Below are 17,303 nucleotides of genomic sequence, written 5' to 3'. Positions count from 1 at the left end.
TCGAATGCAAGTCCTCTAAGATTTCTTACATAAAATAAACAAAGAAAAGAATCCAGTGTGGCCCGTCATCAGAAGTGACAATGATTGCTACTTCTAGTTTTCCATACTTTTTCCTCCCTAAGTCCTTGTTGTAGATCATTAGAAGAGCGCACGTGGTAAATGATGGAGGTATACTAGTCACTCCCACACTTCAACGTAAGTCGTTGTCGACATCGTTCTCTTCATCCGAACTTTAGAATCAGATACCTGACACTTCCCACAGAGAATCTGAACAGTCGAGAAACCAAGATGGTTACCACCCAAGGACGTCTCAGTGTTTCTTCTTCCAAATGAATCTTGAATCATGAAGACATCGCCAGACACCTGTAAAAGACAAAATACCAAACGAAATTTATGTTCAAAGTTTCTTGGATATGACAACAACAACAAAAAGAAGAAGAAGAAGAAGAAGAAGAAGAAGAAGATAGTTGTGGAATGGTAACGATAACAAATAGCAATATTCGGTTACTTTATGCTTCCAAGAGTTCATACTGGGTGCGATGAATCGTAGCTACAAAGAATCCTTGCGCAGATGGATACAAGTGAGGCTAGATATGAATCAACATGGAGATACCATCATTGTGAGACTTCGAAAATATTACGGCTACTTAAAAGGCATAATTTACCATTTGCGGATGAAACAAAAACCCTGCATTAGTGCTTTAAAATAGTTCTAAAGTTTGAGTTAGGGATAGAAACAACCACTGTGAAAATTCGAATCAGTAAAATCGATTCTAAGTACTGTTAAATATACAAATTGTGAACAATAGTCATAATAAAAATGTTTCCAAACTAAACCGTATACCGCTACGGTTTATTGAGAATAATGCTGACATATCCTTATAACTTCGGCTTTATTGCAAAACTTTTACATGGAAGGGTGTTTTGTGGTACAACAGACCTACACATATGCATGAAAGGCTATATCTTGAACATTTTGCAAATGCCTGCTCCCAAAGGTAAACTGTACCTATAAGCTTGGCGTCCAGTTAATCGGAGGTCACTAAGTTGTCTTCATCCAGGTCAAAGAGAATCGTGTAATCCTATAACGTCGGCCTTTTTCACGGCCGTGCTTCTCCCGCATCCCTAGCGGCCTGTTTCGCAAGTTCCCGTCCTTATTGTCATTCCGATCGCCACCTTCGGATAGCTTTTACTCGCGATCTCTTACAGGATTACGTAATTGACCTCCATCCCCTGAAGAGCATAATAAATTATTATCTAATGTCGTTGTGTGTGGACGCGGTTTCTTGTTAAGAGCATTAAATGAATTACAAACCTACAACATTCAACATGAGTCATCAGGACGCTTCGCTTTTATGTGCTTTTATGTGCTGCTATAAATCATCTGTAACCCTCAATGATTTACAGAAGATATTATAGACACAAACACAAACACACACACACACACACACACACACACACACATTTATATACATGTAGGCATATGTGTGTGGGCATGTCAGTGTGTGTTTGTGTGTGAATGTTTGCACATAGAATACGTGTATATGATTATGATAAAGCATATTGCAGTGTACATTTATAGAAAGTACAAATGTGAATATTATGTGCATGTATGTGTCCGTGTAATACGAACATAATTATTTACCATGCTGACACATACTAGTGTAGATGATTGTTCGAGAAAATAGATGTTCTTAAAAGAAATCTCGTTCGCTCAAATTACTTTCTTTTTCACCGCATTTCTTAGTGTCCTTGTCTCCTTGTCAGCTGATTTAAATCATCCAAGACCTTGAACGTCAAATCTGGTGCGGCATTTACACTCTAATTCTAATGATTTACGAAGACGTATTCGTCAAATGTCCTTCACTGAAAAAAAAAAGTACACTGCAGTCCAGTGTTGTTTCCGCTTCACTGGTTGGCATCCCACTTTTCTGTTTGACGCATATCGATTGACATACTATGTTCGCATTGTTGTGATCAGCCTACATCACACACGACATGACGAAGTTGTGGCTTTAAAGAAACATTTAAGACAACATTTCAAATGTCCGCGTTTTTTGGTTTGGTTGGTCTTTTGGCGTAAAGTTTCAGGGGAAATATGCAAAGAATTTACGATTTCTTCAGCAGTGTTCTGTCGCATAACCACTAAGACGGAGGCGCGACGTGTGATTTTTGAGATGGGCTCACTGAAGCGACCTGCTGAAATGGTTCACATTCCGAGCTTTCACTCATCCTTTGACGCATCAGTGCCTCCCCCGTAAAGTAGCGATGCATTCGCTTTGTAATGGCTTACCCCCACGCCCAAGAGTTTATTGTGCTACTTTCATCGGCTATCTGCATGATAAAGGCCTGATTTAAACGGACACTATGGAAGGAAATACGGATGCTTTTTTCTCCCTCTTGAAGCTTCTCTTTCTCTCTCTCTCTCTCTAGCTTTCTCTCCGCACGCTACTATCAATGAATAGCGCCGATTTTCTTAAGCTTCTGGTGTTATGAGAGACGAAATCGGGCGCCGTGAGAGGGTTGCGTGTTGTGAAATTGGGCGTTGCTAAAATCTGTTCCCGTTCTCACACCACTCCAGGCTCCGGATTGCTTGAATCATACCTGATCTGGTATTACCTTTGCAAAAGGTGATGTGTTCAGGCTAGGAGCAAGGTGAGGAATATATTCCAAACGTTTATCGCGTTGAGGTGAATGAAAACAACTTTCGCCCGAGCCAAAGGTGGGGAGACGTACAGTGGTTTCGCATGGTGATGTAAAGTTCGCCCCGAGACGCAGGGCTTCAGCCGTATCAAGGAAGGTGAGGATTGGTGTTCGCAATGCCAGTCCATGCAGACAAGTGGGTTCTGAACATTACCTGTAGCTAACACACCCCCCTTTTTTAACTCGCGCTGATATTGTGGATAGACACAGCTCCTGGGCTGTGAATCGGGTTCACCTGAACATCGCCAAGTGCCACTGGCACGATACGGCCAAGACAGTCTTGATACCATGGAATTAAGGACACGCATTTTATCATTACTAGTGATAGGATTACTCAGTACCATTACCCCAAGATGGGGGTCGGACGCGTACCCCACAGGGGCACCAGACTTGGCCTGTTTGGACATGATACCAACTGGGCACGGAGTTGACGCGCAGACGACGTCGAGCCCATACTCGATCACTACGGATGAGGCAACCTACGCTCTGGGAGGAACGGTCACAGGTAAACACTTACTATAAAAAGACGGAAGTAGGTTTCAGTGATATACAAATACGCCCACGCACATACACAAACGCACACAATCGCATACAATCACAGGGCAACTTTATGTTGTGGACATTGCAAAATCAATGCCATTATAGTGAAATGAGTTCCACTAAATAATCTACAAGACAGAATGGTGACTTTTTTCCAACAAATTGCTTCGAATATTACAGTGTATGTACAGAGATTGTATGTATGGAAAACGGTAAGGTCTCACATTTCGTGCATTGAAGTCCATATTGCATAACCTGAGCAAATTTACTGCCGCAACCATTTACGTTCCTAATCAACGCTAATTTTGCAATCGCTTTCTTTCGTTGTGTTAATCAAATACCATTTTGCGGTGATAATTACTTATGGAAGATGTATCACAATCATGCACATTATAAGGCTAATATCTTTTAGACACACCCCCACAAGCATGTTGTACACATACATGGAGATTTTGAATTAAAAAAACAGATAAAATTCACTTCCATTTTTTTTTAAAGAAAAGTCATCATCAATTGGAGAAAGGTGAAAAGTTTCAATGATGTTGGACTATGTCAAGAAATATTTTTCAAGATATTATCAAAATTATCACATACAGTTGTACATACAATGTAAAAGGCATGTATTTTGATAATTTTCTTCTTCTTTCAGCAGATTTTCTTCTCAAATACAATGAATGTATCTCAAATTGATAAAAATGGGTACCGGTTTACTGTACATTTTCTTTACATGAATTATTCATGGTATACATAATTATGTACATGTATATACATTTTTCAACATATTTGTGTATTACAATATACAAATGTCTATACCCTAATTACTTTAAGAATTGAGATCAATACCAGTAAGACATGGGTGGCAACACGTGACGCTTCTGGTTTTCATAATGGTGCACAAAGGCGCGCATACCGATAAAATCAAGGATTGATATGAATATATTTATATAGTAGATCTAAAGCAACTACCCTTGTATTCTTTATTATTATCCAACCTGACCGTCGGTAGACTGAAGTTGAATCGGCTACATTATGCATGTTGAATCGGCTACATATGCATCATGTACAGGTACATGCATGATGTCGCATAATGCGTTCGATATTAATGTACATGTAAATGTATCTTTGTGTATTGCATGACTCATTACAGCGTGTACATACAACGCTGTACCGTACATTTGTACACTGTACACCTACATGTGCAAATGCACATTCTTACATACAATTACGTAAAATGTATGCCATTTTGTGTATGTGTCCCGTATGTTGTACAAAATTGTACATACAGAACAGGAGATAGAGTGTGTACTTACTTACGTACTTTACTTTACTTTAATCCATCGATGCTAGTAGGTCCGGGCCTGTTCATCGATCGATTGGTAGTCATTTGAATCAATCTTTCAATTACGAGTGGTTCTATGGCAAGGTGTGTGTGTGGAGAGGGAGGATTCAGGACATCTGTTAGTATCCTTCAGGGTCATAAACAGATGGTAATTCTTTCCAGTAGTTGTCTAGTCTGTTTTTGAAGGAGTTCACAGATGGGGCACTGACTACATCTTCTGGTAGCTTATTCCATGATTCCACCACTCTATTTGAGAAGAAGAACTTTCTAACATCAAGGTGAGCGAATGTCTTCTTCAGCTTCAGAGTGTCAGAGTGTAGACATTAATACACCTTTTTTTCTGAGATAAGCGATGAATACTGAGATCAGATTCACCTAGATAAGTAGAGGACATTTGTGTCCGTGACATTAAGTTCAGCTGCAACCATGACGAGAAAACAATCTGTATATTCATACACTTTTCCTTGTCTTTACATTAGTGATGTTCACCGTTATTGCAAGATTCGTTGTTAACAGGTGTTTTTCCTCAATTAATCTCCTTATATTTCATATAGGACCTATACAGATAAATGTGTACATATTGAAAGTTTCGTGTTTGGTTAGCAACATGTAATCAGATGTGTACACCCATTCTTGTATTTCTTAAAACCTAGTGCCATCATAACCAACTTATTGATTGTGGGCATCTTCGGCAAGACAATACCCATATAATGATACTTTTGTAGCTTTATAGAGTAAATACAGTACGGCATTTCATCCGTGAATACTGTACTGTAAGCCATGTTAATATACGTGCGCTTCATACGTCTACATAATGTCGCAAAATCACAGTAATGTTTAAGTCGTGTTTTGATAATCATTATCCTTGCTTCAACATCACTGCCTCCGTCAGACATCATTGGATTTTTTTTAAGAAGAAAAAGAGATACAACACATTTGGGACAACGAAAGCGTTGTTACCTAAACGTAAAGAAAAAATAAGAGGAGAACTGTTCTTTGCGGGGATAAAACCCCTCTCTCACAGTCGGATACTCTCCAGACTATTCAGTAGTCGTAGTAAATCTCTTTATACTGTATAGGACGCTCAACCTGCTTGAAGGGTGCATAATCACTTCTTCGAGTACTTAATAAGCCTATTCGCGTAATGTCTCGAAATGAATGGATAAGGCCGTGTTGAGAAGTAACTTCGCGCTACTTATATCTGACAAAAATTAATGTCTGACATGTGTTTAATGAAAACAATCTTCAAATAATCAGGCTGATCAAGGGCAGAATGTTTTGAAAGAGGAACCAATAGGGGCTCTATTAGTTGCCACACCGTACAACTTGTATACATGTATGATTATCTTATTTTACACCAGGCAATCTGGAAAGAATTTTTGTTGTTCTTCTCGAATCTAGGAATAGTACTACAATGTTGTCTCTTTAGCTATAATGTAGTTATATTTGTTTGCAGTTCTTTGCATTTTGGGGTTTTTTATTTAAAGAGGCAACTCAATCTACATGTATAATTAGCTAAAGATCCCAACTTCGATTGCACGCGTATCCAGTAAGGTTCAGAGTAACTTTTTGCTAAAAACTACGTAATGTATGCCAGCGTAGATAGTAGATACACGTGTAGTGCTAACCACGTTAATTACACTGTATGTTTTGTGTTTATAGTAATTAAATTCTGAATGTGTGAACACTCTTGATTTATTAATTGAAAGTCCACACTCTGTGCTCAGTTAGACTTTGATAAGACGAATAAGTACAACAAGCAGGAGCAGTTCAAATTAAGTCAGACAAAAATGGAAAACATGAAATTTTGAAGTTCACTATGATTTTCCTAAAGCAGTGACGTCAATCTACATGTAATTCACATTTTGAAAAATAGACAATGCTATGATGTCAGTTGCCTCGCAACTGTCACGCATTGGTTTGTGTAATATAAAAATGATGCAAAGCCTATTATCCTATTTGTAACTTGGTTAAAGATAACCAGGAAGGTGACCTCCCTGAGATAAAAAAAAAACCAACAACAACATACACTGTACTTCCATTTTAATACCACACGATAAATGTTTGCGACTGCGGAAAAAGAAACACACGGGGAAAAAAAAGATTTTTAATGATTGAGTCTCTAATGGCGCCATTTTCCCGACATGACACCAGTTAATGTTAACAATTGCCTTTTTTTCTTTTGCATAAATATTTACATTCTTTTGGGGGCACTACAATGGTTAACTCTTTGTTGTAAAAGTTTTCCAGCACTCTTTGACACAAAGCACCCTTGATCAACCTCCTTGAATGCATCTCTTGCAACATCGCAGCAAACGGCGATAAAGGAATTAGAAACAGAAGGGCGCGTCATAAGTTGTTCACTTGTCTCTGTTGAGAGGACCGGCCCACGTAAAGTTGTATAAAATAGCTTTTTTATTAAAAGACTGTGACCATGCCTGAATGTGAGATTATCCAGTGGGGGAAATGCCGAGTCCAGTTCAATGCTAATTTAGTGTAAGCTAGATATTTGCTAAATAAATATGTTTATACAATGTATATTCCTACATGTATCTATCTCTCTCTCTCTCTCTCTCTCTCTCCTCATTTTTGCTTTGTAACTCCCTCTAATCACGAATTACAATGTATGTCCATTCCCTCCTCAGAGTAAGTCACCAAATGTGTTTTTTATGCTCACATAATTATGTTGGAAATTACCTTATTCGCTCATCAACAATCTCTGAACACTGCATCTACAAACATGTCATCAAAATGGCCCCTAGAGTTATAGCAAACTTTTTTTTTTTAATATCGTTTTACTGACATTGGTAACCAATGTTGCTCTTCAGAACCAGAAAAGCTTGCTTAATACCTGCCTCACATACCGCATCATCAATAAAAGTGTATTAGCTAGATTCTAGCTTTTGAAATGCATTTATTAAGATCAAATAAAACATACAGGAAAAAAAAGCAAGGCATGAACAAACCTGAAACTTTAAGTGTAGTGTTGATCTTAAAATAACTAGATGTACATGACAATAATGACATTGATAATGAAAATTGTGGTAACAAGGTCAACATTGTACTAGCATCAGTAATTTTGATATCGGTAGCAATAACAATTGCAATAATTGCATTGGAGGAAAACAATATGTGTGTATCCAACAGTCCAGCCTGTCAGTCTGGGACCTACAATGTGCAAGTATTTGTACTTTGTAAGCATCCTCAGTAGTTCTAAGCTTTTTACTCTTTAATCGGATCTCTTACATGTATGGTCTCGGATCAATATACTGATATTCGTCACCTTTTTCCTTCTTTCAAGAAACAACACGGCCCATGCGTTGCAAATAGTTCGGCACGTGATACGACTACGAGAGCTTGACACAACTTTCACAAAATATGTCAAAAACAGACAACATCAAAAGTATTTGGAATCCAGGTTAAATGGGAGATGGGCGGGAGGGATGAGGTTGATGACAGGTGTCCATGGAAAGCAGAACTGCTATACTTAGTAATTAAGGCGCGATATGTGTCCATAGATTGAACATTATCATTACGTTTAAACACTTCGGCTTTTACGATATCATGGCGCCTCTGAAATGATGAAATGATTATACACCAAGTGTTCCCGAGTCATATCTGAATATAGCAGATTGGCCTGGAGACTAGGTGGCAACCTAGCTGGTGGCCACTCAAGTCTCCTCTGGTTGTGGAGACGTCTTCCACGACGTCTTCTGGAGACATACATATTGTATACTAGCCGAGTCTCCGGAGATTCCCAGGAAAGTCGAATGTGTTCGTTTGGGTCCTGCAGACTCTTTGCAGTCTCCAGCTGGTCTTGGAGACGTCCATCTATTCCTATTTGTCCCTATTAGTTTCGGCCACGTGGTGGAGACTATCATTAGTCGTCGATCAGGGAGACGTCTTCGCTACAAAGAAGACATCTCGGAGAAGTCGCCATACAAGACCGCCGGGGACGTCCCAGCGACATCCGCGGGAAAAAGTTATATTCTTTTAAGACGTCTCGGACGTCGACGTCAACCTTGCATGACATATTGTGGTGAGAGAGCGGACCGTTTGTCGTTGTTGTTTTTTCCCCGTATCACACGAGCCGCCACGACTGATCAGTCGCAGCACTCGCGGCCATTTCTCCTCCAGTGAGATAAAAAAAGACCCGTAAAGTATCAAATCACGCAGTTTCGTTAACAGAAGTTGACTCTGATGGATCGACAGATCGATGGTTTTGTAAGTGGTTCAGCGACATCACATGTACAATAGGCCCTATACCTGTATGCAGTGTAAGTAAAACTACTCCTTTGACTGTGTTGATATACCCATTCTCTGTATAACATGGAAGTATCTCTGCTGCCGACCATTGGACAGTTCAGTCACCATAGTCGACAGATACTTCTGCGAAAGTGTAGTTCACACTGTATACCGTGTCCTCATGTTCAAATCGTCGTGGGATATATAGATCTCGGAGTAGTTTTGGAAAGATATGGTTTGGTACGGTACCATGGTATGGTACGGTATGGTATGGTATGGTAATTTATTTCCGTATTACGTGTATACGCTGTGTAATCACAATTGTTAATATTTTTTTCCGTAAGTTCTTCTTCTTGCTATTGTTATTATTATTATTATTATTATTATTACATAATTATGTACTATTATCATTAGAATACATATAACAATACTTTGATGATTTAGTTAGATGCACAGGTGGATGGCCCTATTCTCAGTGTTTGTGATAAACACATGGCAAAACTGTTTTCTAGAGGGGCCCACTTATAACAGGGACATACAACTTGCTACTTCAGATGAAGTTTCTCAGATGAGACTGATGATCAAAATGAGGCAGCCTATATTTTGTACATATAGAGATGTTGCATTCGAAACCACCTGTCTGAAATTATGAAATGCAATAAAGCAAAACTGGGGAACCTGAAGGAGTACATTATAAAGTTATCTCTCATAGCTATACCAAGACGAAGTTGAGTTACGTGTTCTTTCAGCATCAAATACCATCTTCTGGATACATACAAACTGTAGTTAGGGATTTCAGAAGAGCTTGCAAAAGGTGGCGAGTTTCGATACAGTGTGGAGGATTACTTCACGGCGTCTCTATCACCCAAAGAATACAGATATAGTAGAGGCATGCTAAACCGGTTAATCTCCAAACACAATGTTGCCCGCTGAGGGAACCCACACAATACAGTGATTAAAGTTAATTCAGCGCGTATGTTCAGAAACCTACACCTTCGCCAAGAACAATCATCGTTAGGAACTCTTCCTCTTCCAGAGCGCCAAGTGGCGTCCCCTTGGTGTACAGTGATTGCGTCAGTCTATACACTGTCCCTATTATTCTCTCTGGTGCTGGAATCAATCCCAGACAGTATGGTATACGGCAACACCAATCTGCGCTCCACCCATCATGATCCATGCCTTTCTCTTTGGCGCGAACAGTGACTGGTAAATGATTATCAGGGTGTTGTGTGCCCGGAGGACGACGCGAACTCAGGCGATTCAAGGAAGGTGTGCCCAGGAGAACGACGCGAACGCACGCGAGGCGCGTGTTCTGCATATGGGCCTCTCCAGATAGATAATACACAAAATATCCGTATGTCTAGCTAGCTATCTCTGGCTGTCTGTCTGTCTGTCTATCTGTCTGTCTGTCTGTCTGCAGGGCCGGCGCAGTGTTTTCAAAAGTGTGGGGGGCCCACTTCCGGGTTTCATGAGCTAACAAAAAAAAAACAACAACAACAACAACAAAAAAAAAAAACGCTCATCTCTTCTCCCCGTCCACTTCCGGGTTTCTTCAGTTGACAAGCAAAAAAAAAAGGGTCCTCAGCTCTATCTCTACCCCGTCCACTTCCGGGTTTCTTCAGCTGACAAGCAAAAAAAAAAAAAAAAAAAGTCTTCAGAGAAAAAAACATAACCTTACCACCGCCATACTTCAAGATCCCTATCTATTTCTATTTTTGTGCCACTTACGTACTTCCGGGTTTAAAAAAGTGTGGGGCCCAAAGTGATGACACCTTATATTCCTTTGTATGGTGCACAAAAAGTGTGGGGGCCCGAGCCCCCACGGCCCCTACGGCTGCGCCGGCCATGGTCTGTCCGTCTGTCTCTGTCTTTCTCCTTTTCTCTCAATCAGTGTAGTCAAAATATCAGGCAGACATACACTTCTTCAACGAATGCGAACCCAACATAATTATGTCTGACCTGTACAATATATACATGAAAAAAAGACAGAATTAATCTTAGCCCGAAAAAAAAATATTTTGGTTGGAGGATCAAAAATAACCCATATCTCATCCTATAAGCGGAAAAACAGGGGACGGTGAAGAAGTTACGAAAATGATGTCATACCAGACTCAATCCTTCTATAATGTACAAAATAATTATGTTCAAAGTGCGAAATGCTCTTCAAGAAAACATCATCGAATATGAACGAAATGATAGCCTGGCCAGGTCCTGTTTAAGTTGACTTCTAGTAGGTAAAGTAAAATTAAAAAAACAAACAAAGAAACAAACAAACAAGCACACATAATAGTAGCTAGATGTTTCGTGAAAATTTGTCGTGAATAAAAAGCCTATTCAAATGAAACTGTATAAATGAGGTTTCGTGAAATGTTGGTCAGCCACTGTAGAATTGTACCTCACATAAGAAAGATGAGGGGATGATGCCATTGCCTCTAAATTCTTGCAATGATTTGAGTTGAAATCTAAACTAAGTGTCGCCTTGAATGAAATCAAACTAATGAAGTCTTATTCGTCGCAACATACAATGTACGTGCATGTATCTTTTAGAAATGGAATGACTTACTTTTGTTTAGAGGGATGGTATTTGTATTATATAGTTATCATTATTATTTTATTTATTCAAGATTTCATGCGTGTTCACAAAATAGGAATGCATACAAATGTATGCAAGTACATCTCATATAGCCAAGACAGAATATATACAATAAGTATACATTGATAAGAAGCAGTTACAGGATAGTATACAACTCCACTAAGAGAGCTACATTATTCAAGGTAACGAACACGCAAAGGAATTGCAACATAAGCTTAAAGCTTGAGAATCGTTGCAACCCCCGTGCACACAATCTATATATGCTTGCAAATAGTTTAAATGATACTTGATAGGAGTTGGGGGGGGGGGGTATTTACAAAGAGAGCATGGGAACATGAGGGGGGAAGAAGAAATACATGTGTGGTGCCTATTTGTCCTGTCGGACATTGACAAGAGAGAGCAAGAAAAAGTTTAAAGTGTCAAGTCATTATAAGCAAATTATACTGATTGAATTGATTAAATTTCTCATAAATCCCATTCAAATGTTGATTTCAGGGGAAATATATGATCACAGCAAGTTTAATAGTTTAATAGTTGAGATGATGATTCATTTTAACCTTTTGCGAGATACAATGTAGTTAAAAACCGCTCATGAAATGTTAAAGAGCATACAATTCTAGAAAAATCAATGTTTATTTGATGAAAATTTGTTTTTAAATGACTGATATATTAGAAAATAAAGTGAAAAAAGCGATCCTAATGAAAGGTGGGGCCACATTTTATTAGGATTGCTTTGTATTGGATATCTCAGCCATTTCATAACCAATTTTCATCAAATTAACTTTCAATTCCTCTTTGAAATATATACATAGCATGCATTTCACAAGAGGTTTCTCATTATTTCACAAATAAACCTGAAGCCCCATCTCAACCAAAACAATACCATCTCTTTAAGGGAGAAATTCTAGTTACTAAATCAGAATTGTATATTATTTTGTGTGTGCATATTTGTTTGAAACCGTTTGGAAGTATCATCTCATTTGCGTATGTATATTCATGGGGCTTTGACTGATAAGCCTTGTGTCCGAAAGACACGCGCAGCTTTTTAAATTCATTAATTTCCGATTATATATCCGATTTTTAGAATAAAATATAGTTTATCTCACGTGTGTTCACTCTTCACTCTTTTTTTTCAAGGGTACATTAAATCACGCATGAAATGCAATTTTGTTGTGTTTTCCCAGTTATTATAGCGTGTATGTAATTTGAACAGATCATGCTCCTGAGTGTCAATCCACTTTCGAGAAATCGGTTTCACACTTTCCTTTCCCAGCTACATTCCATAACATTCCTGCACATTTAGCCGTACCCCGCACTTTTGTCCACTACCACTTCCGATCTGATGAGGAATGTGATGAATTCCAATGTGTGACTTTGCGAATGGGGGTAGGAAAAAAAAGATAAAAAGAAAGGGCAAACACTCGTATTTGCGTCGTCTGTTTGCAAATTCGAGTAAACCCGCGAAGAGCAAAAGCTGCGCAAACCACTAAACAAAATGAACTCGGTAAATCCTCAAGTGCATACATGGCCGGGTAAGCTTGTAGAGTCTTCCATTGTGGCTTTCAACACGTGAAATCTGGTTTTGCCAACATCTTTTATTTTTTTCACTCTATCTCTCCGCACTACTTATTCCGCTGGACCGTAACAGCACATTAAATAATCAGCCAGCACAATACACTTCAGCCTTTGTTACGCAAATGGCACTCTTTCTATTGTCACGCTTTTGAGGGAGTTTTGTTTAACAGGAGTGCTATTATCCTCTGAGTAATATGATTAATGTGATGCGTCCGTTACGAATTGGCCATTTCTCCGAAAATATCTGCTACCGCCCAAACATTTCCTCACTTTAAAGGGCATGGGAGTAGCTTTGAAAGGCGTATACAATACGAGTGGTAGGGTGTACATCCATGCGTGACAGTTTTCACGAGGTCAAGCTAGGACTTACAAGAGAGTGACTCTATGTTTACGACGCCATATGCACTGAAAGGCACAAGGAAGCCATCTGAAAGGGCGTCTATTTTCGAGGTCGCGAGTGGGTTACCAAACTCGCCCTTATCACTCGAGTGAACTGGTTCTGGTTAGAAAAGTAGTGATTTAATGAGATTATCCAGTAGCTATATAATGTCCAACAACTGCATCTCTCATGTATAAAGCACAGTGTGTATGGATCATGACAAACATTTCCAATAAAGCGTGTGCACTATGCTCTTTGTAGCCCTCAAACTTTTGGTGACTTTTGGTGATGTAATTACTTGTGGGGGAAAAAGCAGTTCCTATCATGCTGTCCAATGCGGGGAAAATAGAGTCACAAATAGTGCGTGATTTCCTGCGCAAATGAAACGTGTTTATACAGAAACTTGAAAATGGTTGTGAGCGGTAGATCCCTTAGTACATCGATTTTGATACTTAAAAAACACGAAGCAACTTTGTTATTTTCGGTCTTAAATCTGGAAGTTTGACATTATTATTCCATTCACAACATTGAATTCAAAGAGATGAATGGAAGAATGAAGTCAAACTGTAAGATTTATCCTTCATAAGTGTTATCTATTTCGTGTGACACCGTTATCCTGGTCGTTGAGACTGCAGTTCCTATTTGCCGATGACTATTATTGCAGTACACGTAATGGTAACACAAGCATGTAGATGTATAAATACAAGTTTCTTAAACTTGTACAATGTACGTGCATGGAGCGCACTCGAAAAAAGGGGAAATTGCAAAATTAAATTCCGATATTAATCGCGAGATCACAACGAACAATCTTTCGTTATTTGCTAAGATGTGTACAATATTTGAACATCATGAAATGCACATCATTATAACATTTATGATATAAGTAGCGTACGGTTCTTACAGCAGTACAATGTCTCCAGCGTGTTTTCTTCTCTTTTTTTTTTTTTTTTTTTGCTGTTATTTCTCTTTCTAATTCAATACTTCTTTCATGATAGAGAAAGCACGATTTGGTAGTAAGCCATTAAGTTCCAGCATATGCCACATTCGTACGATAGTTTGTTCAGTACTACTCATGAAGGAAATAAACAAAGTGCGTTCTCACAAAATCGTTAATAGATACTGTATAATGTTGCTCCATGTCTAAGAAGGATTGTAAGTTTTTGTCGTTGTCGTTTGTCTGGGGGGGGGGGACAAAGAGGAACAAGTAAGAAATGATGCCTCAAGGCCTACCCCTCGTACTTGACACGCAAGGAAGTAGAATGTCATCTCTTAAGGCAAATCACTCCAAACATAAGTTTATGTGTGGCTTCAGTGAAGGCAGAATATAACTACATCTTGAGGAAAGTCGGACAATCCTTTCAAAAGTTATGAATACTTAAAGTTGTGGTTAAATCCATGCGCCGGCGTCGCTGGATCTCATAATCATGAAGAGAACAACAATTCGTGACGTCACACAGTAGGGAAACGATTATCAATTGATTATACGGAAAGTATAAAGAGAATTCAACATAAAATTATTCTAATTTTTGTAGCATACCAAGAAGAGCTACTTGCGCCGTACAGCTGTCCCTCTGTCAGAAGGTAGCGGACATAGCAATGTCAAGATAATGTCGATAACAATGAGTACTTTTCATTTAAAAAAAAAAAGATGAATATCTATTTTGTACAATTACATTTCTGTATCCCGGTGTCCTATTATGACAGCACAAACTGTCGTAGTTTTCTTATCCGGCGATGGCGGAACCGAATGCTATTAACATGACTAACAGACATGATTAAGAAACAATCGTTATAACTTTTTGAGCTGTAAAACTTCGTAGAAACAATGAAGTATGTATAAAAAGTATTAGATGAACTCTATTAAGTAGCATCATAATAATCATCTCTATCGCATCTATTTCACAGTTCGAATATCTGGAACCCAATCGTTACGAGGCCTGCTCCTACAAGCCAGGGCGGTCGGGTCCACGGATCCTGTCGGTGAGTGGACGTCCGTTCCGTCCTCTTTTCGAACGCTCGACTGCTCATCGCCCTCGGACGCCGTGACACACTCGGACAACACGGACAAGACTCCGTCTGACCTAGTGTTTGTATGGCGAGCTCCATCTAGCGCCCTGGGAGAAATCCAGTTTCTGTAAGTCCGCCATCTTTGTTGTTTGATTTTGTTCATTTGTTTATTCTCTCTTCTGTCTTGCTCTTTATTTCTTCCTATCTTTACGCAATGGACTTTTGATTGTGTAGCTAACTTGACCTTGATAGGCCTATCTTTGCTGTTCATGTTCATGTCTGTTCATTTTCTCTCCCATCACCTTTCCTTTTATCTCGCAAATTACAGAGTAGCCTATGCAATGTAATCATTAGATGATAATATTCTATACAAGGATTTAACTATATGAATTTAATATACACGCAAAGACATCACACAGTCATGTTAAGTATATTGTTATATCACTGAATAAAGAGCTGATTGCTTCTTTTACGATAGGGAATATGATATTGAAACATACTGAGAATAAAAAGGTAAAGGCAGCTTTTACTATTAGAGCTACTCACGGGCATACAAAATGTATCTTATTTATCTTAATTCAATCAATTCTCTTTCATATTCAACGCAGAGCTACCTTTGTGCAAGTTCGTTCGACGTTTTGGGTACAGGTTCAGTCCAGTACATTATCGCCACGGGGTAAGTATGAATATTCTCATATTTCATCGATTGCAACGATATTATTATACCCCTGTATGTTACTTAAGTCAGATAATCATAAAAAAGTGGAAGTCATCTACGATACAGGAACTTCAAGTCTTCGGATACCAAAGTATCTTTCGAATGCTGGAATGTCATACGGTGTCAATCAAATTCATGATATGTTAATAGGGTTCTCTTGTGTTGTCAACATTAAGAGACATTGAAAGTGACTTCAAACTAATGGTAATCCTTACTTATTTCATTATTTTCCTTGTTCGGCACCGTAACCAAACAGCAACTCACATAATATTAGTGCATAAAAATCAAGATCAGATAGGGAAAGAGCTGGTAGAGGTGAAAGAAAGAAAGAAAGAAAGAAAGAAAGAAAGAAAGAAAGAAAGAAAGGAAGGAAGGAAGTACGAAAACACGAAATTTTACCCTCAAATAACACCTGCTATATACTTCTCAGTAATACGTACATTAATGAAGCGGGCCTGGACCTGACTTCTAGACCACAAAATATCGAAATAATGTTGAAAGGAAAACGGCTATGCGTTAAACTATCGCTAATCTTGCGTAAATATTCTTAGGGGAATAAAATATGCCAAATAAATTCAAATAACAGCAACAACAGCCAATGAAATGGACTTCGATGATTATCATTCTTCGTTTTTGTGCAGCTGTAAATCCCTGCTTGTCCGACCCGTGTCAAAATGGCGGCCGGTGTTTCGCTCACGAGGACAACACCGCGTACACATGTCTGTGTCCGTCGAGCTTCTCTGGAACAAACTGCGAAGTCTCTTCAGTGACTGCTACCACCGCAACCCCAGGTAGGTCTACTTAGCTACAAGGACAGAGGCAAATAAATCGAAAGTGAAGGAAAATATCAAAAGGACAAGGAGTAGATCAAAAGGGAGGACTATAAGGAGAAGAAGTGGGAGAGAATGAAGGGCGACTGAAAGGACTAAGATAGGAAAAAGAATGAAACAAATAGGAAAGAGTTAAAATGATTGTCAATAGAATGCTATAGAAGAAAGTGAAGAAGCAAACTAAGCAACTGAAAGTCCCGGAGAGATGAAAAAAAAGACGGGTTATGTCTGAACAACATATATCATACTCCTTAGAATTGGCCATGTGTAACAAAATAATGAGAAATGTATAAACCTGTGTTCGTGATGAAAACAGCGGCCTCACATCTTATAGGCTATAATGGTAATATTGATTACAGTAACGCCGAGTGTTC

General features: G+C 38.8%; 1 protein-coding gene across 1 annotated transcript in view; it reads left to right on the top strand.

Annotated features, from left to right (window-relative positions):
• Positions 1-2,991: 2,991 nt before the first annotated feature.
• Positions 2,992-17,303, top strand: part of LOC139726079 (uncharacterized) — a 217,931-nt gene continuing 203,619 nt past the window's right edge. The window contains 4 exon segments of the mRNA XM_071637162.1: positions 2,992-3,208; positions 15,280-15,508; positions 15,990-16,057; positions 16,741-16,890. Coding sequence (XP_071493263.1) covers positions 2,992-3,208; positions 15,280-15,508; positions 15,990-16,057; positions 16,741-16,890 — 664 coding nt within the window.

This window comes from Diadema antillarum, unplaced genomic scaffold (assembly GCF_040938485.1).
Source record: "Diadema antillarum isolate AM-2024a unplaced genomic scaffold, OU_Dant_1.0 seq00000079_RagTag, whole genome shotgun sequence".
NCBI lineage: Eukaryota > Metazoa > Echinodermata > Echinoidea > Diadematoida > Diadematidae > Diadema > Diadema antillarum.
This window is presented reverse-complemented; position numbering and strand designations above follow the sequence as displayed.